The sequence below is a fragment of the Pimephales promelas genome, chromosome 8 (genome assembly GCF_988280905.1).
Source record: "Pimephales promelas chromosome 8, fPimPro1.hap1.1, whole genome shotgun sequence".
Lineage (NCBI taxonomy): Eukaryota > Metazoa > Chordata > Actinopteri > Cypriniformes > Leuciscidae > Pimephales > Pimephales promelas.
Window position 1 is genome coordinate 39,321,668 of NC_142776.1, and position 25,433 is coordinate 39,347,100.

A 25,433-nucleotide genomic window follows, 5' to 3' on the forward strand; every position below is an offset into this window, starting at 1 on the left:
GCAAAACTGAAAAGAAAACGAACATTGAAAAGGTGTCGACAGTGAGAAGAGTATAATAAAAGAGAAAAATAGCAAAATGAAGACATCCAAACAGGAAAGATTGCAGGCTACACAAAATATTTAAGTTTGGGATACAAAATATTTAAGTTTGGGATTTATAGCTCCACAAAATGAATCTGCATTACAGCGTCATATTGTAAGCAGAAGGTCAAAAGAAATTCTAAACCATTATGTTTCTATAAACGCAATGAGCGCATGTAGAGAATTTTGACAAACGTTGCTCGTGTTGGATTGTGGGAATTGAAGTTCACCCAGAGGAGCCATTTTCTCATTACTGAACACGATTTCTGGAAAACTGTGAGTGAGCGCCACCTGGCGTTCATACAGTCTAAAATACACATTAACTACACTGGCTTTTCAAAGAAGATCAGAAGAACAGGCCTTACCTATTGTTCTAACTCGTGGCCTGACAAATACAAGTGAAACACACCGTTTTAAACCTTAAACCTAACATTGAGCTGGATTTAGGTTTACCACTGAAATGGACAGCGGTAAACTGAGCCTTATTTAACAGCTAACCATTATCAGAACATTTGCCACATATTGAAATACTTTTACAACTGTTTGACTAAACAAACGGAAAGGAAATAATACTCATTTACTCACCCTTATTTTCGTTGCAAATCCGTATGACGCGGAACGCACGATTGCCCGAATATCCTGAATGAGGTTTTCCGTTAAAAGGTGTTTAGGCTTTGAAGCTTAAAATAACCACACTAAAAGTAATCAATAGTAGAAACTCGAGTAGTTATCCGCTGAAAAAAGTAAAAATCCACCCTAAAATCGTGCTCAGAACTCGCGCCTTCGTGTTGAAAATGTACAAACTTTAACAGTCACGTTGAAAGGCGCGAAGTTTGAATATGCGAAGGCGCCAAAGAGACAGGAACAAAACAAACACGCGCTCCTTTCATTTCTTCTGTTCTCACAACAGTTTTGGATTAAACGGGATCATGTCAGGATTTTATTTAGACCTGGCCATCAATAAAAGTTTAAGAGTTAGGCCTAACCAATAACATGGCAATATCTGAGAGCAATAAACCCGATCATCAGAGAGAGATACAAGTAATAAATATAAACAGACCTTTAAGATAAGCCATTCAACAAATGTATTAGCTTAAAAGCCCTTTATTCCCAAACACAGAAAAATACATTAAAAGTTCTATATTCAGATCCTTGAAAGTTACTTAAAAACCATTTATTATTTCAAGTAATGGTTAAAATTTTACAATGTGTCTTAATTACATATTTACAAAAACATGTAAATTGTAGCATGTGAACAATACAAATAAAAAAGCAACACAAATAAAGTTACACAGAGCGAGTCACAAAGACAAATTTAGAGTCTGTTTGGTTCACAGCCGAAGAGTTTTCCAAACTGCAATCCCAGCATGTTCAGTCGTCGGTGGCTGTGCGAGTGGTTGGCTTCTTGGTGGAGTTCTCCAGCACCCACGGGTGAGCCATTACTCCCTGGATGGGAAGTCGGTGCATTGGGTTGTGCTTCAGAAGTCTATTGACCAGGTCTCGACTGCCCTCGCTCACATGAGCTGGATAGGTGAACTCAACCTGAAGAGAAAGAGGTGGTTTGAGGACAAATTAATCAAGACTCAAAGAAAACACGAAAGCTTATAGCAAATCCTTAAAGGGATAGTTCACCCAAAAATGAGAATTATTCCAGATTTACTCACCCTCAAGCCATCCTAAGTGTACATGACGATCAGCCAAACAATCAGAGTTATATTAAAAGGCATCCTGGCTCTTCCTACAGTTATAATGGCAGTGAATGGTGATTTCGAAGCCCATAAAAGCGCATCCATCCATCATAACAGTAATCCATACGGCTCCAGGGGTTAATAAAGGCCTTCTTAAGTCAAGCCGTGTATTTGTGCAAGAACAATATCCATATTTATAACTTAATAAACCATAATCACTGGCTTCCAGTAATGAAAGCGAAAGAGTGACCTCTGACCCGAAGCTGATAGAACAAAACGCTGATGGACGGATGCACTTCATCATCTCAGGTACCATTCACTCCCATTATAAAGCCAGGATATTTCATGAATTACAGGATTTTTGGATGAACTAACCCTGTTAGAGTATGTTTGGGTCTTCATTAGCAACAGCTCTTCTAATCCTAATTAATGAGTTTTTCATTTCTTAAACCACCCTGTAGGAAGACGACACATCGACATTTCCCAGGAGGACAATGTCGAGATTTATCAGGCTCAAACTGAGGAAGAATCATTTTCACAGAACAGACCTTACATTTAGTGCAAGTCTTTGGGATGTGCTTGAGATCTGGACCAAAAACTAATGCATCGATTTTCTGTCTTTCTGCATGCTCAGATATTCAAACAACTACATGTTTCAGTTTCTGCTCAATATTCTCAATCGTGTGCATTACGAGAGTGCATGGCTGTGCACAGATGGACGGCCTCCAGGGGAAGCTGGAGCGCTGCACTCACTCTAGAGATCTTGCGGTACGTCTCCTCGTGGCTCTTGGTCTCGAAAGGCGGCCGGCCGACCAGAAACTCGTAGCAGAGCACGCCCAGACTCCACAGGTCCACCTTCTCATCGTGCGTTCTGCCTTCGATCATCTCTGGAGGAAGATAGTCCAGCGTGCCGCACAGCGTCGACCTCCTGCAACACACAGATGACACACACAATGGGATTAACTACGCTTTCCCTGAACCAGCACACACACCTTTCTCATGAACACACTACACACTTACCTCTGATAAAACCACAGCTAGACCGTACTTAACCTGGCAGCCCTTATTTTACGCTTAAAGGTGTGCAAAGTAAAATAAATACACAAAATATGCATTTTTACCTGCAAACTCACACATGCTGAAAATTTTATTTTATCATGTAAATGAAGCACTACGAAAAGAAACATTTTGCTTCAAGTAAAAAAAAAAAAATCTAAATTGAATCAAATTTTCAATTTTAAGTCGGGGTATATAATAGCACATTTCTTTAAAGAAAAAAAAAATTGTATAATAAATAAATTATATAATTTATACATATTTTACATTTATACATATTATTCATCTAATATTAAAGGTTACAAATTCATAGGCTACTTGGGACAAAAAAAAAAGTTATAATACATTTTTAGTGACCATTGTCTTTCTATTTTTTTTTTTTTTTTTTAATATAAACATTTAAATGTTGGCTGTCATAATTATAATTTATTCTGAAGCAATATTCTCATCAGCTTTTACACAAGTCTGCATATTTGTGCATTTACCACAGGGCGTTATTTAGCTTTATAAAAGGAAGTTTTAGTTTTTTTTTACCTTAAACATAAGCATTATATTTTATGTCAAATTCAGTTTTAATAATAAAGGCTGTTAATCAAATTAAATTGACACTGCAAAACACAACTGTAATAATTTAAGATTGAGGATTAAACAAATGTAAAAAAAAAAAATGCAAGTGATGTAATGAATCACTTTATTGAATGACTCGGTTCATTTGTTTAAAATGCTGAATCACTGGACAACAAAACTCCACACTGAGTGTTGCTTTTTTCATCTGTGAAATAGAACAAGTCAATATTACGTCAGAATTTATAGTTTAATAAATAAGTAGCCTAAATAATATGCAGTCACTTATAATTTAATGTAACATGCAATTGTTATAATATTCAGTAGAACAGCTCCCTAGTCGTGTTGTTACTTAACTACATCATAAAAATAAAATTCATTTGAGTCGTCCATTTAATAATTGTTTGAATGTGTAAATTGGCAAGACAAAAAAAAAAAGAAAGTCCAAATCAAACTTTTAGTCTATGGTTAAATTTGTCAGTTTAAACTCATCGTTTCTCTGTGGCCTTTGACCCCTACAAAGACGTTGATTTACTTGTTTTAATTTCTTATTTCGATTGCGTGGCTATTATTCGTACTCATGTTTGTCGTTTAATTTTATTTTAGTGTTGCATTTTATGTAATTTTGCAACTCATGTGATTATTTTTCTGTACAGCCCTTTGGTCAACTTTGGTTGTTTAAAAGTGCTCTGCGGCCCGTTGCTCGCCCAATCACGTCGGCGGGAGTCACCTGGAGGAGGGCGTGTGGACGGACCAGCCGAAGTCTGCGATCTTCAGTTCTCCATTGGCCCCCAGCAACAGGTTCTCGGGTTTGATGTCTCGGTGGATCACGTTCTTCGAGTGGCAGTAGCTCAGAGCATCCGCGAGCTCCATTATATACTGCAAACACACACACACACACACACATTAGGAGACATTACTCACTTTAAAAGTCTTTGCTCACATTTAAAGGTGCAGTGTGTGATATTTAGGAGGATCTGTTGAAGGTGGTGTCAGCGCAGCCAGCGTTTGAGATCATAATAATACACATTTCAAGATTTTGACAGCTTATTTAATGTACTCGCCGGCTTTTTTTATCATTCAAATTGGCTGTGTGGCTAATATCACATTTTTCTGTGGTGTGACGAACTCAAAACACATCCTTAATTTTGACTTTAACTGGCTACTCTGCAGACTCAGACGACGACATCACTTCCTGTCGGCCAGTGTAACTTCTATTGGGTGCGATTCACCACCTCACCACTAGATGCCGCTAAACACACACTGCAGCTTTAACGCGTGGCCGAACCGCTCTTACAGTGGCACTGCGCTGGTCATCGAAGGTCCCGCAGCGCTGCAGCTCTCCGTACAGCTCTCCTTTAGGAGCGAACTCCAGGATGAGATAAACACGTGCCGTGTCGTGGAAGTAGCCGTAGAGGCGCAGGATATTGGGATGTCTGAAATAAAAGAAAACAAGAGTCGGTTTACAACACAGATCAAACTTTCCTAAAGCACGAGTCGCACAAATCTCCCCGGATCTTGGTTTGATGGATAACGAGTCTTTAGGGAGACTCGAGCGCAGAATCACACACACACACACGCTGGCTCTAAAATGTTAGAGAAATAAACATGTTAACTAAAGAAATAAACCTGGTACACTTCTCTCATGAAACAAATATATCACAAGGCTGAATATTAAAGACTCATGGGAACAGATAAAGCAGTGTGTCAAAGTGTTTTTTACATTTCTTTGATTTAGAAATTGTTGTTGCAATTTGGTTTGGAAGCGAGCATTACTTCAAATCCAGAGAAAAACTGAAGAAAAGTGACACAAAAACACGCTTTGAAATCACAGGTGTTTCTGACGTCACAAACCACCTTGTAACCAATCAGATCAACGAGTGATCGACAACCAGCGGATCTCTGAGTGAGTGAGTGGAGGCGGGTCTCCGTTGCATATTCATAGAACCGCACATACTAAATCTCAATCAAGATCACATTTGCTCTTCAGAGCTTCTACAACGAGTTGAACACAAAGATATCAGTAAAAAGTTACACGTACGACCAACATGAGTTTTCAGCGGGAAATGTCTGAGCGCGTAACACACTTTTGTTCTGACCAACTATGAGTAAATCACACTGATTAAATCTAACGATCACTCATATCACGGCAAACCGTGCAAATTATGCTTTCATCTCAAATTGTTAATGTTCAACATCAGCGTTGCATGACGACGTCCCTTTGCATTAAGATTCTTTATGAATACGGGCCCAGATGATTTTGATTAAGATGTATACATGGTATAAAACAGATGCCACACACACACACACACCTGAGATGGGACTGTATCTCCACCTCCCGCCGGAGCTGGTGCTCCACGCCGGCCTTCTCCAGCTGCTTCTTAAACAGGACCTTCAGCGCCAGGATGAACTTGGTCTGGCGTTCCCGGGCCAGATACACACTCCCAAACTTGCCTTTGCCCAGAGCTCGGCCGATGTCGAAATTCTCCAAACTCCACGCTTTCCTAAAGAGCAGACCAAACACACACACACACACTGCCATGACCGTTCCTGAAGGATTAACAGCAACTCCATGAACTGTAAGACGAGGATTAAGGTTTACAATACTCAAACACACATCTTCTCCTGATATTAAAGTTATTAAATGTTGTTAATGTGTGTATGTGGTGTGTTTAATCCGCTTTAACACACACCGTGTGTGCGTTGATAAGTGGACAGCATTGCTGAGTATTTCCTCCTTAAAACTGCAGTGAACCAAAGACAGTCTCAAAAACACACTTTGAAATCGCTGGTGTTTCTGACGTCACAAACCACCTTGTAACCAATCAGATCAACGTGTGATCGACAGCCAGTGGATCTCTGAGTGAGTGGAGGCGGGGCTCATTTGCATATTCACAGAACCGCACATAATAAATGAGGCGAGGGTGTCGAGTTACATTCAAGATATTTTAAGACGTGAAGATTTGTTTAAAGGGTTAGATCACCCAAAAATGAATATTCTGTCAGTGTTTACTCATAGAGGTTTGGATTTGGAACATGAGGGTGAGTAAATAGTGACAGAATTTTCATTTTTGGGTGAACGAACCCTTTAAATAATCATTTTGGGGCGATCAAAGCCGACTTTTAAGAGATATAATTATTGACTACAAACATTTTCAGCAACTGGTATAAATAATGGATTTAAAAGAGATGAAAACCTCTGAACATTGGGACTGAATTCATGGAGTTTAAGAATTTGTAAATAACTTACTTTGCATTATTGGACATGCCGTTAGAAGGAGTTTCTGGAAAAGAACAGAAAGAGTCATTCTGACGTCCTCAACATTAAGGATGACATTAGAGAGGGATGCGTCCGTGCTTACGGAGAGGTTTGTCCGGTTTGCTGGGTTCGGGAGCTTTCTTAGTCTCGGCTACAGGAACCGGCTTCGGCTTGTGTAGCTCAGGATTGGCGTTCTGGTCTCCGGGACACGAGCTCTTCCCCAGAGTCGGGGCTCCAGCGGGTTTCTGCTGGCTGGCAGGGCGCTGGATTCCCTGTGCCACCCCGAGAACACGCGTGTGCGGGGTCGACACGGCCTTCTGGGTCACAGGGACTCTTCTGGGTCCAGAAACCTGCAGAACATCCCAATGTAAAGCAGCTTTATTTATACAGTGCTTTCACCAACACAGGGTTTCAGAGATAACAGGACAATAATGCAACAGAGTTTGTTTCTAGAAGTCCAGCTTAAGGAAGTACAGTGATGCTTCATTTCTGTTGTATAATAGTTATTAATTTGGTTTATGGCAGTTCTGGAGAAAACAGTGATGTCATCGTCCAGCTCTCATATAATGGTGTCAATCAAAGAGATCAATAATACTGTTGAATATTGAATTAATTGTACAATGAAACAAGTAGTAACAATTAAAATTGCAACACTGAAAACACTCCTGTAACGTAAGATGGACGTCAGATTTTGGCAAATAATCCTTGCACTGATAAGATTTCTCATCAATATCCCGCATTTCTTAGAATACAGAGGATTATAACAATATACAGTTTAATAATACCTTCGCATTTTCTTCAGGTCGTTGAATCTTCAGATCTTTGCTTGATTTGGTTCTTGAAGCGGTTTCCATATTCTGAGATTGAACAATGACATATTGATATTAATTAATTAAATACATATCTTACCCACGTCAGAAGAGAAAGTTAGTGTAATGGATTAACATATATGACGATAAACTAGCACACGATGGTCTCCGGTCAGATGACATGCAAACTAAGGTTTGCTCCAAAACACAGATTTAAAGATATAGCAAATTCAATTCAAACGTATTTTTGCGTCGTTGTGACGCGTTACCTTCGTTATCCGTTTCCTCACGACAAATCCCCCGCAAATCCCGCAGAAACACGACGATAACCTCCTCGCCGAGTTAATAACCCGTTACCATCGACTAGATCAGTCGTGTGTGATAATTAACATCGATAAAACTCTTCAATAAAATATATTTATCCCTCGAGAGGACGACACAATTCTCCTCAGCTACCGTGAGTCTGGCCTGTTTAATTTCAAACGTCCCACTTTTAAATACCTTTAAATATAACCCGATTTTGATTGGTCAGAAGGCACAGTAAACTGGAATGCTATTGGTTTTTGCAGACTGCGTCACGTGATGCTAGGGCCCCGCAAGTGATGCCGGGAAAACGTGCCAGTGTGATGCGGATGACCAGCAGGGGGCGCGAAAGATCGCCGGCTACAATGTAACGTCCATAGAAAGTAAAAGGACACATCGAGTACTGACACTTTTTGTAGCCGAGGCCGAATTTGTAATTTTTTTATTTTATTTACTTATTTTTATATATTTTTTTAACCTTAATTGATATGTGCCTTGCTTAATACTCATTTACCAGTATTTATCAATGCCATTGTAGATGTATATTCTGTTTTTGTTGTGTTCTTATTGTTCGAAATAATAAAAAAAAAACTTTGTAGCCGCGACCTTCCTCTGCGTGACGTCATAACGGCTAAATAACGATGTCTTATTATATGGCTCTTGACATTTTTCTTTTCTGAAAAAGATGTCTTTTTTTATTTTAATAGACAAAGTTTACCTCCAAATGTGGCCTTTGTTGTTAAATTATGGGGAAATATCATATACACAAACAAAAATGGGCTAAAGGGAAACCAAATTTTTTTTTTACTTCAGATAGAAATGAAAAATTATTGTGAGTTACTTCTTGGGTTAAAAAATAGTAAAGCAAAACGTACGAGGTCTTTATGTGAAGCTTTTATGTTATTTACTTCATGATCTCATACCGGTTTCTTTTTTTGTTTCTTTATTGTATTATTATTTTATTTTATGTTGTATTTTTTGCTATTTACTGTAATGTATAATTATTTCAATTTAAAAAAAAGGGAAAAAAATGATATGGCTATTCTTTCTTTAAATACTAATTATGAATTGATTTGTTTATTTTCTGTACTTATATTGAAATCAAAATAGTAATAATAACAGCTAAATAACGATGTAGTTGCATTAGAGCCTTATTTGTTATGGCTCTTCTTTCTTTAAGTATTCATTATTGATTTATTTGTTTTCTTGACTTGTATTTCAATTAATATGTATCTCTCTCTCTCTATATATATATATATATATATATATATATATATAAAAATCGTGACCTTCCTCTGTGTGACGTAATAAAGGTTCAATAAGTATGTAATAGCATTAGAGCCTAATTATGGCTTTAAATACTGATTGATTTTAGCTTTCTTTACTTATATTTAAATGAATGTGTATGTATGTATATATATATATATATATATATATATATATATATATATATTGTGTAAACCAATCCATTTAGTTACCTTTTTAGATATGTTGCTATAGTTTTAAATGTGGTACGTTATGCCCTTAATGTCTAATAATAAATAAATAAATAAAAATTGAGCCTCATTTATCTGTATTAACTCAGCTCAAATATAAAACAGAAAGTGGTGTGGTTTATAGAAGACTTCTAAACTACTTCCACACACACAGATCTCATCAAATATCTTTCTCTTTTTGTGAAACATTTATTCTAAAGTGTAAATAAATCCCCAGAAGTGTCCCGTTCTTCTCCCCGTGAAACAGCTGCTGTTCCTCCTTCAGTTCACAGAACAACACGAGCCACGGTTCAGTATGAAGGTTAGTTTATTTCTACAGCTGTAAACAGCTTTGGCTGTTCTGAGAACAGATGATGGACGAGATCACCCCGTTTCGTCAGTACCGTCACAAACTAAAAGATTCTAAGTTGCTTGCTTCTGTCAATATTTAATACTAAGTTTGCCAGTAAACAAATATTTACATTTAATATAAATACGTTGTTTAAATGCCGTTATGTTTCATTTTAGTTCATCACAATAAACCAGTTAAACCCAACAAAAAATGCATTATTGAGAAGGAAACAAAAACACAGCATTCTGTGTGGCGCTGCGTAAAGATGTCCGTGCTGAGCAATAACACACACACACACTACGGTCTCCACGGTGACGTCACGCTCACTGCCGCATCACTGCATCAACAGGTTCTGGACTGATGTTCATCTGCATACTGGTTCAGATGCTGGAGTTGAAATTCCATAAATCTACAAAATATAAATAAATAAATAGAATGTATTTCCCCTCTTTACGTCACACACTGCAGAAGGCACATCTCTGATGTTTCCCATCACACACACACTGTGTCGTCCTCGCGTCCCGATCCAACATCCCATCCGCCTCCTGTTCGGTCAAACTCAAAGTGTTCACTACGGATAATTAGCAGTGCGTTGAACATTCTCGAGTCACATGATCATGATGATGTCATTCTATTCTCTTATAAGTCATTTAGTGCTCATTTGTTTTTTAAGGAGGCCGTTCTGAAGAATCCAACACACACACGTCTGATGGTCCTGGATTAGTTTGTTCCCCTCCGTGTTTTAACAGTATAATAGTAATATAATAAGTTATAATATTGCTAACAATTTCCAAGTGCTGGTGAAGCGATGCGTCGCACGTCTGCAGTCCGGGAAACGTGGGAAGTTTCCTCTGAGCACCATCGATCAGTCCCGTTACACTGATTCATTAAACTACTCTACTCGTGGTGGTGTTGTGCGTCAGCAGCTCGCGGCCCGCAGCCTCTAATGTAGACGCTTGCACACGCGGGACCCGAGGAGGAGGAAACACACGAGAGGAGAGCGCAGGATGGCGTTCACTTCTCAGTGACGGCGGCGGCCATCGGAGTCCTCAGGGTTCCTCTCGCTGTGATGGCCAGCTCCTCGATCTCAGCGTTCAGGCGGCGGATCACCCACTCCATCGCCTCACGACCCTGCACACGAACACACACACACGTCAGAGAGCACTTGATAGATATTTCACTGTAATAAACAATAAAATCAATGATGCAAACGTACATTCACAAGTCAGGCTGACCGTAACATCTTTTAGATCTCGATAGATAGATAAACACCATAATATGTCTGCGATAATAAATCCTCGTCAAGCATGGATCGGTTTAAAAAGGACTGGTTCATCATTCTTTCGGCGTTCGATCAGGTCTGAGAACTGTGAGAGGTTGGTGTCATGGTTTTCTTGGAGTCTCAAATCTTGTATTTTAGAGTTATTTACCATTTATGGACAGCACTTTGGTCCAGTCTAAAGGTTTTGAAAGTGCTTTGTAAATAAAAGCTGGGTTGAGTTAGGACAGCTATATTTCTGGAGCACTTTGTACAGATATTTCACTGTAATAAACAAGAAAACAACAGAATCAATGACGCAAGCTTAGTCAAACAAGACTGACTGATAACTGGAGGAATGGACTGGGACTGTGAGCCATTCACTGAAAAGAACCGACACTCGATTCACTCAATAATCTGTCAGTATTTAGCAGTTATTAATAACCATTTTTCTGCTTGACCAATGTGACTTATCTTGAGATTAAAGGGGAATTTGTTTTGACATTCTCCGTCTTCATTAATGCACTGCCTCTGTTTAACAGTTCCGTCAAATACATACATTATTAGACAAAACTGTGCAAGAAAGAAATTAAATGGATTAAAAATATGCATTCAAGCATTTGCTTTTCTATTATTACTAATTAATTACTTTGTTTTATTTTTTTTTAAATGTGATTCTCAGTGCACACATATTTATCAAATTTTTACCAATGATTTATTAGTAGTATTACAGAAAGAGGGTTTAAATCTGTTTTTTTTTTTTCATGTAATTCATTTTCAACTTAGTTAGGATTTAGTTAGGGCATTTAGGATAGTTTTGACCTTTCAGAATGTGTTATGCATGCATCGTTTAATTGAATACAGTTTTGTGAAATAGATCAGCATCAAACAGATCAATATTAGTCGAGAGCTGTGGCGCTGGCGAAATACAGAAGAACGGAGAAAGGGGATATTAACTGTATAAATCTGCATGACTTTGAGGCCTCTGATATATCCAGGTTCATTTAAAGACTTTTAAACTCATCATGAAAGGGAAGTTGCGCTAGTCTTTTCTCCTCGTATCGCATATCGCAGTGAAACGCTTCTGGGACAAGAACACATGTGGGCGGGGCTTGATTGTGTCATGTGAGTGACAGGTTGCCTGGTGTTTTGGTTTTCTGACCTTTCCTGCATTGGCGGAGATGGTTGATGCCATGAGTCCCTCCAGATAGCTACTGAGACTGACACCCTTCACAGAGATGATGGCCTCCTGCGTGAGCATCGTCCTGTAGGAGCAGATCGTCAACACACTGGGATTACACACACAACACTGTACATGCTGTTTACAGGGACAGTTCAACACACACATGATCAGTTTCATCATTTACTATTCCTTATGTCATTATAAGCGCACGCCTCTTGACACAGAAAAAACTCAAATGCACATTTTTTGCATGGAAATGTGCAGTTTTTTCCATTTTTATGTGACAGCCCTAATGTGCAGAATGTGTAAGCCACTGTATTGAACGGAGAGGGACTCTTACTTCTCCGGGTCCTCCGGGTGCGGGCGGTACGTGAGCCGCTCGTCCACAGACACCATGTTAGTGAAGGTGATCTACGGTGAGGAAACAAGGCAGGCGATCAATATGACACATCTATAAAGTATGCAACCATAAGAGAAACCAACGCCCTCCCAGAATGCAACTCTGTTATGCACATACTGGCCTTGTCTCATTCCGGATGGCATTCACACAAACACAACATGAACAAATGAGAAAAGGTGTGCAGGAAATGCTGACAAACCAGAAACGTCCTGACAGGGTCACATGAACTTGATCTCTTGGCAACTGTGCTGCTATAATGATCTAACCCCATCCTCCCCTACGGCCAGTTTCACCCAAACTCATTTTTCAAACATTTTAAAATTTGAGTGTTCATTAGAGGGGTCAAAGACAGCAGGTTACCACGAATACACAAAAAACAACTGAATGGATTCGAGGTTGAGTGGTTGAAATTTGAAAGTGTCACAAATCCGTCGCTCTCGGGTCGACCAGCTAAAACTTACCAAGAAATTATTTTTATAATGTGTACATGTGTGTTTGAACGTACACTGAAGATAATCTGGCTTTAGGACCCCGCAGAACAGCTCCTCTGCTCCATATACAGATATAAGATCATCTACAGCCATTAAATATCATGTGTTGTTATTATTATTTATTTCCCACAAGAGGATCAGACTCCCGATGTAAGATCTTTAGAGCTGAATTAAAAAGGGTTATGCATGAAAGTGTGAGTTATTTGGAAATTAAGTTGAAAGAATGTGAGAAATCCGTGAAATTATGCATTACAAAATAATAAATTAAATGCATTAAAAATATATCAAAATTCAATAAAAATAAGCTTTCTGAAAAAAAATAAATAAATAAGTTTATATAATTATTATAATTTTAGAGCTTCGGGTCATTTTGACCCGTAAGGGACGGATTTGTTACAAAGTGTGAGGAAACATCATTTTCTATTTCAAAACCATTTTCACAAGATAAATTGAGTGATTAATGATGATTACTAAAATATGTGATGGAGAAAAAAGGCAATGGGACAATGGTGTATGTATCCGGTAATGAATAGCCGCGTTTCCACTACCGGGCCAGGGCCGGGCCGTGCTAGTGCGTGCCAGGGCCAGTCGCGTTTCCACTGTCACTTCCGGGGCTTGATCGGGGCTTCCTCAGGGCCAACGGCCAGGATTTCTGGCCCGTCGAATACCTTGGGCCAGAGGGGGCCAGCTCGGGCTAGAGGCGTGCTCAAGGTAAAAGGCGGAGTTTATCGGTGTTATGGAACGTTATGATCTGAAGCAAGATGCACATATCTTGGCTATATATAGGCTACATATCGACAAATTTGTTTGATTTTTTGCCCCTTAAATATTTAAAATATTTGACAAATTAATATGAAAAAAATATATATTTTACTGGTTTTCTGAGGCCAAATTAGAACCTGGAAATGATATTTTCCCTGCAGTGCTGAATGAGAAGAGCCGTAACCACAGCCTACAGAAAGAGGATTATAGGTGATTTATAGACTATAATAAATGTGTCTGATAAGAAAAATAATATAAAATAACGAGGCATTAATTGTTTATTAATAAACTATTGTTTTCTAAATGATTTTCAGCTAAAAACATATCTCCATCTCCGGATGCACATTTAGAGAGAAATTAATTAGCTACATAATTACATAGTCAGAAGATATTGGCTTTCGATTCGAATTTGTTCGTTTTAAATTGGACATTTAAAGCTTTAATCTACAAGACTAAAGCTTTAAATGTCCAATTTAAAACGAACAAATTCGAATGCGGTGGCTGTTTCAGGTCTCGCGCTTCAGTTCACGGAGATCATGAAGCGCGCCTTGATTAATTGTTAAAGCACAACGTTTTCTTGTTATTGTGAGTTTACGCAAATAAATGTATTTGCGAATAATGTATTATTATTTTCTGTATGACCAGAAATGAAAGAGTATTTTAAGTTGTTTCCACTGAAAGAAATGCAATGAAACTGCAAGTGTTCACCTGGGCGTCTCGCAGCCATCTGTGCGTGCTCCACACACACTGGATATGCGCTGATATGCGTCAAAAATATTGTGTTTATTTGTGCTCTGTTCCTTTTTTGGATAAAGGCGTCTTCTACATATGCAGCCTAATAAAATGTTACAATAATGATGATGATGTATTTATTATTGATATTGATATTATTGATATTATTATTATTATTATTTGCAGACACAGAGTTTTTGTGAAATGGATGTTTTGCTTATTTTCAATTGGCAATTTCAGTTTGAAGGGTGATGGAAAAGCGGCTTTAACTGCTCCGTAATTGCTGCGTTTTATTTCTATAAATTAATTTCGTTTCAAATGGGGTCCAATCAGTTATTAAAGGTGTTAAAAATTAACTCTGTATCTCGAGGTTGCGGCGTTTGTTATTTGTTAACAGGCGGCATTTGTTAACAGGCTATATCGCGCAAAAAATCGCTGCTTGAAATGGAGAATCGCCTGTACTGGTCTCGTGACACTATTGCAGCCACTAGCTACGGCAGGTGAGTTAATATAGGCTACATGCTATCTTCCTAATTTAAAAAATAAATTAATTCATAATACCCGCTGAAATGGGTTGGGTTTTATGACGTTTGATTCAGAAAGGCGTGTTAGGGGTGGGGTCTGGGGCAGCGCTGTGGGGCTACTGGCCCGGCAGTGGAAACGCAAGCCCGGTGCTTGAGGCCCGAGGCCACTAGCTCGGCTCGGCTCGCTGTTAGCTCTGGCCCAGCCTAGCCCGGCAGTGGAAACGCGGCTAATGATCAAGGTTCAGCATGTGTACCAACACTGATGTCACTTACATTAGTCGACTGAAGCTCAAAGGTTTTCTCTTTGGGATCGACTATGGAGTGCTCCTGGATGTACGTACATGTCCGTGTGTTGCCAATTATCTGTGGAAGAACAACACAGGGCGTTGAGTCTTAATCAAACCAGCTGTGATCTCAAGCCACATTCAGTTTTAGCTCTAGTTTCACTCAATCTGCCCTGGGCAAACTCTAATTCACGAAGTGAAATTCTAAACATGGGAATCCAACGTGTGATGAACTCAAAGATTAGGATTCGCATCACCAGAAAAATGATCAAAAACGTTTCATTTGATCCATGTATATTTTAGTTTATAGTTTTTGAAGACCTGGAACTAAAGAAAATAACATCACTGTTGAGTTAGTGAAGTATTTTATGTTTTCTGAAAGAGTCTCTTCTGCTCACCAAGGCCGTGTTTATCAGAAATACAGTAAAACAGCTGATCCATCCTTCAGAAATCACTCCAATATGATGATCTGATGCTCAAAAAACATTCATTATTATCAGTGTTGCGAACAGTTGTGCTGCTTTAGATTTCTGAACACACTGTATTTTTCAAGAGTTAAAAAGAACATCATTTATTTGAAATATAACCTCTTGTAAAATTATAAATGTCTCTACTGTCCCTTTTAGATCAACTTAATGCGGTCTTGATGAATATAAAAAGTAATTTGTGGGTTTTTTTCTCTCTCTGCTTTTATTTTGACTTACCCCAAACTTAATAATCATAAATGTTTGTTGATCATCAGATCCTCATATTAGAGTGATTTCTGAAGGGTCATGTGACACTGAAGACAGGAGTATTCACAGGAATAAATTACACTTTACTATATATTCACATAGAGAACAGATGATTTACAGTAATATTTCACAATTTTTACTGTATTTTTGATCAAATACACAGCCTTGGTGAGCAGGAGAGACTTATTTGGAAATCTTTAAAGATCAGTAATGTGTTTAATAACAAACAAGAGGTGTAGGAATCAAAGGGGAAGTTGCGTCGGTCCTGAGCAGAATGAATGTAAAGCATTGAGGTCAGGAATCACGTCAGACGTTACCGCAGAACAGAACAGACCATTCAGAAACACGACACCGGGACGACATGTGCCGAGGACTAGCCAGACCGATATAACCCTTCAGTCGGGTTGTCTAGGGGTCAAAGACGAACAGAGCTGAGCTGGGATACCAGAGCAGGATTTCACCTCGGCTCGACGGTTTCCACCAAACGTGACGAGAACGAAGAGAGCCACTGAGTTCCTGTTTCAAGATTAACATCAGCTGCTAGCTTAAACAACCGATCAGTCTAGCGCTGCGTCTCAATGTCCACACTGAGATTAGAGTAATTGTTGAGGAGAGTGTGCCAGAAGTCCCACAATCAAAAATTACCCACAACCCACTGCGCTTGAGGAACTACAAACACAAGTAAAAACTACAAAACATGGCAGATATGCGCAACCGACGGCGAGAGGTTTGAGTGACTAATCGAAGTTTAACCCGACACAAAAATATTTATGTAATGTTATCCATGTTACCTTTAATCAATGCAATAATAATTCATTACATTTATTGAGCACTTTACATAGAGAGGGGAATCTCCTCAACCACCAGTGCATCATTATGGATTAATATGAGGAGAGTCTAGGCATGAAAGACCCGCGACTGCAGATCAACGGGATTCTGCATTTCTCTCCGACACAGTAGGAAATAAAAATTAGGATTTTATCTTTGACAGGTCAGTCTACTGTGACGGAGAGCAACCGTTAAAGACGCGATTGTATGACGTGATAGCAGGTCTACACTCATCTACTGTACTTTTAGGGTGTAGTATAAGTAGGCATATTGAGACGCAGCATAGGAGAGAACAGGAAGTGTGTACCGATCTGACGATGGACGGCAGACCCCACTCGGTGCTGAGGAGGCGTTTGCTGTGCAGGCGTCCCTGCTGGTCCACGTTACGGTCCAACACGTCCACGCCGAACACGCTGGGGTTCATGGGGTTCGGGTACTTCTGCATGGCGGCGTTGGTCACGGTTTCCCATGGATGACTGTGAGAGACAAAAGCAGAAATTGTTTTTTATTCACGTTACAGAGTGTTTCAGAGCAGCTTTACTGAGATAACAGGACAATAATGCAACAGAGTTTGTTTCCAGAGGAGAATAGCATCAGTCCAGCTTGCAGTCGGCAGGACGCTCGACTGGCAGAGATAAACGTCACATTCGGTGGATCAATAATATTGTGGAATTTTAAATGTCCCCAACTAAGCAAGCCAAAGGTGACAGAGGACCCAAAACTATCAGTGACAGAATGGAGAAAACCCTGGTGATAAACCAGACTCGGTCACAGTTCTGCTCTGGCCAACAAACAACAGTGTGTGATTATGATCAGGCATTACAAGTCAGAGGTCAGACTGGATCAGAACACTATCCAGTTCCCTCTTATCGAATGAGAAAACTGATCTAGAAAACAGCAAACATTAAGGGCGCTTAATTGCGCAACAGCTGTGTGTGACGGTGTTATATAACTGTGTGTATGCTGCACGTGTGTTTAACTATAACGACTGAGGAGTGTCTCCAGTTAAAGACTTCACATGAGCTGCGATGTGATCATCACGAGCCGTTTCATTCAACCACGGACCCAGAAAGAGGAAGATCAACTTCTGTAAACAGCAAACACATTCACAGACACTTCTTTACGAGATGCCGTGAGAGACAGCTACAATTGTCTAAATATGAATTATGAAATTTAAAAAAAAACTGATAACATCAGAAGCTAGGAATGAAGCCAAATATATTCTGTGTACAATCTTAGATATATTTTTAACACAATGCTTTAAAAAACCTTGAATTCCTGGACGTATCATTACTACCTCAGTTCTCTATTGTTGGTTTGTTTGTGTTGGCAGGGAAGCTCACTAAACAGACAAGACAGCCTTGCTTAATGAAAATTATCTAATATCTGTGATATAATTGTATTTAAACTCATCATGAAAGGGAAGTTGCACTAGTCTTTTCTTCAAAACAGGGAACATGAAGTTAAAAACGACATATAATACATTATAAACACTGCAATTTCCATTAAAAACTAGAATTTCATGGTGACTTTTAAAGGGTGTATTTATGATTAATGATCAATATGTGGATCTGACTGTGTGTAAAAAGGGATTGAGAACAAACTTTAACCAGAACTAAACAAACTTCATGTTTTTGGAAACACTCGAACAAAAAGTGTGTTTGTTTTTTTAATTACACTTTTGTAGCTTTTTATATATATATATGTTTGCGTGTTTTTCATTGATATGGACCCTTGTGTCTGACATGAAGTGAACAGTTTGACCGTTCGCTCCTGAAATAGGCCTAGTACATTCCTCATGTGAATGGTTGCCTAGGAGACCGTCAGAGGTCATGTGACGTGTGACGTCATGTGGAGGAAAGGTCACAGCACTCGCCAAGGAGAGTTGAGTAATGTCCAGATTCACACGCGTGGGTTCAAAGGTCAATGTCCAGCGCAGCTGATGTGATGTTATGACTCAACATCATCACTATCAGTAATCAGGATCAGCTTGAGCGAGTGTTTGTCCTGCTGACCCACTGAAGCAAAACTACTGATCCGGATCTTTACTGTCATTTGGTGAAAGTCTGATTTTGACCATTTAATAGAGGCATTAAAAAACGATCAAACGCAAAGATAATAAATAAAAAAGAATACACAACTAGTAATAATAAACAATACACAGAAAGAAACCTCGGAAATTATGATGTCTATTCAATACAAAGATGTACCAATTTTAAAATTTTGGCTGATACCAATAATTCTTTATATTTGAAAGCCGATAAGTGATATATAATTGCATCAACATCTAAATTAGAATTTTTTAGAGACTGATTGTAAGAAAAACAAAAGTGTCACCATTAAAATCCACGTCCCAAATGATGTTCTCATAATTTTATATAGCCGATATGACAGATTTGCGCTGCATGTTGCACTGCATTTCCCTTTTTTGAAGCGATTCTAATAATATTTTAAGCTATTTAAAACCCTCATGTTGAACCACACAATAGCTGCATCTGTGACAAAAGTGTCTCAGCTGAAGGAAATAATCCATTATTTATTGCCTTTAAAACATCACACAATTTTTCTCATCGGGCCGATAATGATAACATTAAATATTAGCGGCTGATGTCGATATGGTGGCCGATATGCTGAGCATCCCTTGAGTATTCTCCTATGTTTAGCCTATTACTTATGTTATTGTTTTCTTGCAAAGAATGGAAAAAATACAAATTTCACTATACTACAGTTTAGATGACAGAATAACAGAAGTTAAGTTACACTGTAAAAAATTATTGTGATTTTAACGGTAAAAGACGCTACAGTGCAAAACTGTTAATTGGTTAACAGAAGGTTTCCTTAATATATACGGTAAATAACTAATAGATCTAACCGTACATTTAATTTACAGTTTTTGAAAGTGAAAAAGAACAACTCGTTGTATAATTTACAGTGAAAAAACGTAAATTGACATTCCCACAATTCCTTGCATGACACTCCACATTTGATTTAGTTCTTTACCAATTAGTTATGTACATTAGGGTTGTATGTTACATTTAATGTTGTTAAATGTTATTATAAATTTCAAGTGTGTTACCATGATGGTGTTTATTGTTTTTGTGAATGAAACTGCAGCTTTCTATATAATAGTGATGAGCTTTGAATGATCCTGTGACTCATCACAGCTGTGGTGATTGTTGGTTGTCAGTGTATTAGAATGGTACAAAACAGATAATAATACTTCAATAGATTGGTAAATTACCATTAAATCAGATAATGAAACATGGTTTATTACTTTAAATGCTGAGTTAAGTCTGTAAAACTAGTAACGTAGATACCGTATTTTTGACGGTAATGTTCTGGTAACCACAGCTACCAGGTTTTTTTTTTTTGGTTTTTTTTCGTAAAAACAATTATTTTATTTTTATTTTATTTTACAGTGCATCTCTTAAAGAGATAGTTCACTTCAAAATGAAAATTGTGTCATTATCGTTCTTCTGCTGAACACAAAGGAAGATCAGTAAAGCCTAGTTCACACTACGTGATTTTAAGCCCGATTTAAGCCCGATTTGCAAATCGTTGAGTCGCCGACAAGTCAGGGTGTTATCGCGTGCAAATCGCGGGCGATTAGCGGACGATTAACGCTCGCCAATCAGTTAGTGTGAAAGAGCCAACAACGCATCAAAGACAGCTCGCAGACAGCTCGCAGACAGGTCACCGAGCTCAGAAAAATATCTAGCATGCTAGATATCTCGAGCAGTCGCGCGACTCAATCTCAGTGATGTCATGAGTACAGCCAATCATAGCAACGCATGGGTCGAGGACACCAGGTAAATCTTACTTTTTCTTTTTTGCATTTTTTTTTCTCAGAGCATATCGTCGAGCAAACAGTGTGCAGCACTAGTTTCTGTCTGACGTCCATATTCGCGTGTTGTGTTCTTCTCTGCAGTTTCGCGTCATTTCTGGTTCGTTTTATTGCGTGGTTTTTCGTTACAAAACATGGTTTCTAGACCAGATAGAATCGTGTTGTTGTCAACTCGTTACTGCTATTTGTTTGATTATTTTCAGGATTTAGACCGTATTATAGTACTGAAACAGCTCTCATTGAGTCACAAATGATATGCTCTTATCATCCGATCGTGGTTGTATCTCTATGTAGTGCGTTGTTAACTCGTGTAGTGAGTTACCTCCTGTTGTGGATCAATCACGTTGTGTTGTGTGGTGTGAACAGCTAAACAACTTGAACACTCATGATTTCACTGAGAGCAAGTCATGTAGTGTGAACCGCACAGTTCAGCCCGACATTTTAAAATCATGTAGTGTGAACTAGGCTTAACCAAGCAGTTAACTGGACCCATTGACTTGCATAGTATTTTCCCCCCTACTATTTAAGTCAATTAACGGTTTGGTTACTGACATTATTCAAAATGTAGTCCTTATGTTCAGCAGAAGAAAGATAATCATACAGGTTTGAAACAACTTGAGGGCGAGTAAGTTAACTTCTTGTATGATGACATAATTTTCATTTAGAAGTGAACTATCCCTTTAAGATAACTCGCCGAGTCCTTCAGCTGCCAAGGACATGCGGGGTAGATTGTGTAACTAACCGGCAACTAGCTCACAACAACTCTTTCTCTAATTTACTTAATAAACACTTATTCTTATGGTTGCAGTCATTATTAGTTAGTTATACTTATTACATTTTTAATCATGCCGTTAAAAGTCATACACTTCAGATAGCCGCATTAGCATAACTTAATGTATACACTATCGCTTTTACACCATCACTTTTAATACTCTGACGTACAATACACAATACAACCACACATACATACATATATATATTATTAAAAACATTATTTTTATAAAACTGAGTGTCTGACAGGAAAAGCCGTAGAGAGATTGGCGCGCCTCGTGCACGGGCAAACCGCTGAGCAAATCAGTGGTCATTCAAACTCTCAAATTGGCCTTTCAACTCATTAAAATAAAGCATAAGACATTCACTAACTTGAAAATGTGCTCTGACGTCCAGATCTTCATGGTTATTGGTGTTTTTGTGGATGTTTAATGCGCGAGGACCGCTTGGTGACACCGCGCCGCTTCCGCCGTGAGTTCCAGAAGACTGAGGTCAGGCCACGCCCACCACTGACGCAGGCACTGGCGCAGGACCGATCCAGCCAATCAGAGTTGAGGGATCTGAGTGGAAAACCTCGCGCCCGGAGAATGTGCGCATGTGTGTACGGAACATTACGGAACAACCATTAAAAGTTCACATGGGAACATTACATGAGAGGAAGTGTGTGTTGCATGATTGCATCTCGTGGTTCTAGTGCACATTCTGTCAGGTGTGTTTATAGAGCTCACACACGACCTCAGACTGAAGGTTATTTAGTCTTTCTGATTCACTTTCTTTTAGAAAATCTACTAAAATCACTAAAACTGCAAAATCAAACTGACAGGTTTATAATGTTATGGTCATTGGTCTATGTGTAATATTTCTGGTGGAATCTGTTCAGTTCAGGTGTGTGGAAACTTTAACAAACTTAAAAAAAAACAATATCCGATTTTATGGATTATTAATTCATAATTCATTTCTTGTTTCAGGCGCCCTCTGCTGCTGATGATGATGTTTCAACATAAGTTTGATCTAAAACCTATAGGCTATAGTGTAAAATACAATACAGATTTAGTACATTAAGCAGCTTGAATTAGGCCATATGAGTAATATTAATAATAAAGCTGCTGGAAATAGTATAGTAATGCAGGACATCTATTACAGGGACTTATTTCAATTATATTGTTTCATCATTTGAATAGGCCTAATTATGTATAACTATTGAATATTTCAGGGTGAAGAAACACATTTAATCATCCCTCCCTTTAAAATGACAGATTTACTTTTACTAATATTATATTTCAGGTTCAGTCATTGTGAAGAGAGTAACGTCGCTGTGACTAACTAGTGATGTTTTACTGTTATCATTTCTGAATTTATATATATTGTGATTGTGTGTTCAACATGAGGAAGCGTCTCTGACCTTTTGTTGAACAGTGACTGATATTCCCCAGTAGGTGGCGCTGCTTTCTTACTCTGTGTGTGTGTGTGTGTGTGTGTGTGTGTGTGTGTGTGGTAAAGGACGAGGATCACGGGTCTTCTCAAAGCAGGAGGACGACAGCAGCTTCTCCAGATGAAAGACAGAGAGGAATCACACACACACACACACACACACACACACACACACTCTCTCTCTCTCTCTCTCTCTCTCTCTCTCTCTCTCGCACACACGCACACACAAACACACACACACACAACATCCTAACCTGAAACACACTTTATAAACTCCAATGTTCATATTCCATCATATTCAATCTAACTCTATAATATTCTATCCAAGATATTTTCATAATTTGTTATAGCAACTTTTTTTCTTTTGTCTAATCAACTTAGATAATTAATGTGGCTAAGATAACACAATATTTTAGAGTTTATGTTGATTAAATCAATCTTTTTAATTTCAATGAACTCAAATTCGAACACAACCAGATTATTTAATTTTTAAATTAAACCAACAATTATTTGTTTATAGTGTCAGCCCAGATCCGGCCCACATCTGGTACGTGTTATCTGGGCCGACACTACACAACAAATGATTATATATATAAAATTTTAATTATTTATTTATTATTATATTGCTGTCTGGGATATTCCTCTTTATTTTCAATTTCTTGCACATTATTTTTTCCCATTTTGTCTGTAATATCCAATATTGTAAATGTTAATAATTATAAATTGATAGTAATTATGGTTATATTTATTTCATTATTTTATATTATACATATGATTTCATTCATAATAATTTATATGCATAATTTTATTTTTTAAATGATAATTTTATAAATGTTGCATCCCCTTGAAGCAATGTTTTTTTCACACCGATTTGATTTTTAATTTTTTAATAAGTGGTGTTTTCTCAGTGATGTCATAAAAGAACCTGTTTTAGTTTCTTAAAGAACACTTCAGGGATCAAATCTTAAAAGAACCTTTTTTTTGTGAAGAACTTCGCAACGAACTCTCGTCATAGAACAGAGCAAGGTGACCATTTGAGCTTATAAAACTTAAACTTTATTATTTATTTATTTATTAAATGAGCGATCGTTTCGCTTGATAAGACCCTTATTCATCGTCTGGTGTCGTTTAAAGTCCTTTGAACAGTTTGCACTGAAACTGTCTTTTGGACCTTGAACCGTTTGGTTCCCATTGAAGTCCATTATATGGAGAAAATCCTGGAATGTTTTCATCAAAAACCTTAATTTCTTTTCGACTGAAGAAAGAAAGACATGAACATCTTGGATGACATGGGGGCGAGTAAATTATCAGCAAAAGTTTTTTTAAAAGTGAACTACTCCTGTAAAGGATCCTCATGAACCATAAATGCTAATAAAGAACATTGTTTTTTTAAGAGTGTGAAAATATCCAGAGAATTGAAGGGCTTTCTTGAATCCTCTCCTCCAGACACACGCTCTCAGACTCATTTCCAGCTCATCATCTGACGGGATCAGGGCAGGATCGATACACGTCCGTCTAGACGCTCTCCCGATCCGTCTGTGCTCGCCTCACTCAGACACACACACCGCTGCGCTGTTATTGCTCTCAGAACACTTCATTTGGGTCAGATGACTGAGACCGTGTGTGTGTGTGTGTGTGTGTCTCATTATCAGTCCAGTGTCTCGTCTTCAGTTCTCGTAGACTCTTTGATCTCTTTTTCTCTTCTAAAAGGCACATGATTTGTTTTCTTCTCGCCTCCTCCGTCTCTACACTTGACTTCCTCTCAGGGTCAGTCACACACACACACACACACACACACCATAAAGAGAGATTTTAATGATGAAAGCTCTCTCTCTCTATCTGAGGTGTTTGACAGTACAAGGAGATGCTGCTTGACAACAGATTACAGCAAATGAGCGGCCGAGAGACACTGACACATTTCTCGAAACTGTTCTTTCTCTCTCACAGCATTCTCACATTCAACATGCACTACACACACACACACACAATCATGTCTCAAATCAACACAAACACGAACAATGGGAGCATTATACAATCATTTAAAGTTTTATACAGTACAACATTTACTGTAAAAAGTGACCAACAAAAATCACATGTAAACCTTCAACATCTGCAGCAGATTTAATAACGGCTGAAATATTGATTAATGTTCAGAGACGAGAGGAACTGTTGCTCAGAGTCTCTAACATCATGAATGAATCATCACTACTGAAGCACAGACGGATTATGAGCTCAGAAACACACACACACACACTGACACACACACACACAGAAGAGCACAAGATCTTCATCAGAGTGTGTGTGTGTGTGTGTGTGTGTGTGTGTCAGTGTGTTTGTTTGAGTGTGTGTGTGTGCGTGTGTGTGTGTTATGTGTGTGTTTTGATAAATGGAGCCTATATAGTTTCCAAAACTGTAAACAAAAAAATAATAAATTAGGTTTCTGCACACACACTGTGACTGTTTGCATGACATATCTTTGCAGAACAATGACATGTTTATAGTTTACGTTTATTTGCATATATTTAAGTGTATGAACACAAACTTTACCATTAATATAATAGGAATTAACAGACAATATGAAGATCTGTATGTGATCGCCTTGAT

General features: G+C 38.3%; 2 protein-coding genes across 2 annotated transcripts; both read right to left on the reverse strand.

Moving 5' to 3' along the window:
- Positions 1–1,169: 1,169 nt before the first annotated feature.
- aurka (aurora kinase A) lies at positions 1,170–7,992 on the reverse strand. Its single transcript, XM_039654341.2, has 9 exons — positions 7,727–7,992; positions 7,434–7,505; positions 6,752–6,998; positions 6,640–6,673; positions 5,702–5,893; positions 4,687–4,825; positions 4,120–4,268; positions 2,523–2,697; positions 1,170–1,623 (listed from the first exon to the last, which is right to left on the reverse strand). The coding sequence occupies exons 2-9, from the start codon at positions 7,500–7,502 to the stop codon at positions 1,453–1,455; spliced, it is 1,176 nt and encodes a 391-aa protein (XP_039510275.2). The 5' UTR covers positions 7,503–7,505; positions 7,727–7,992; the 3' UTR covers positions 1,170–1,452.
- A 2,275-nt stretch (positions 7,993–10,267) lies between these two features.
- On the reverse strand, positions 10,268–21,928 carry prelid3b (PRELI domain containing 3). Its single transcript, XM_039654354.2, has 6 exons — positions 21,771–21,928; positions 17,091–17,259; positions 15,211–15,300; positions 12,369–12,439; positions 12,008–12,110; positions 10,268–10,718 (listed from the first exon to the last, which is right to left on the reverse strand). Exons 1-6 carry the CDS (start codon positions 21,800–21,802, stop codon positions 10,602–10,604), a joined length of 582 nt encoding a protein of 193 aa, XP_039510288.1. The 5' UTR covers positions 21,803–21,928; the 3' UTR covers positions 10,268–10,601.
- Between the last annotated feature and the right edge of the window lie 3,505 nt (positions 21,929–25,433).

What these genes read in the sequence shown, in the direction of transcription:
- aurka (XM_039654341.2), bottom strand. Translation starts at nt 7,502, where the DNA reads ATGGAAACCGCTTCAAGAACCAAATCAAGCAAAGATCTGAAGATTCAA. An exon ending in GACCTGAAGAAAATGCGAAG is followed by an intron (nt 6,999 to 7,433) that starts GTATTATTAAAC and finishes GATGTTCTGCAG; the next exon opens with GTTTCTGGACCCAGAAGAGT. An exon ending in GTCCACACGCCCTCCTCCAG is followed by an intron (nt 2,698 to 4,119) that starts GTGACTCCCGCC and finishes TGTGTGTTGCAG; the next exon opens with GAGGTCGACGCTGTGCGGCA.
- prelid3b (XM_039654354.2), bottom strand. Translation starts at nt 21,802, where the DNA reads ATGAAGATCTGGACGTCAGAGCACATTTTCAA. An exon ending in TGCCGTCCATCGTCAGATCG is followed by an intron (nt 15,301 to 17,090) that starts GTACACACTTCC and finishes GTTCTTCCACAG; the next exon opens with ATAATTGGCAACACACGGAC. An exon ending in TCTCCGCCAATGCAGGAAAG is followed by an intron (nt 10,719 to 12,007) that starts GTCAGAAAACCA and finishes GTTCGTGTGCAG; the next exon opens with GGTCGTGAGGCGATGGAGTG.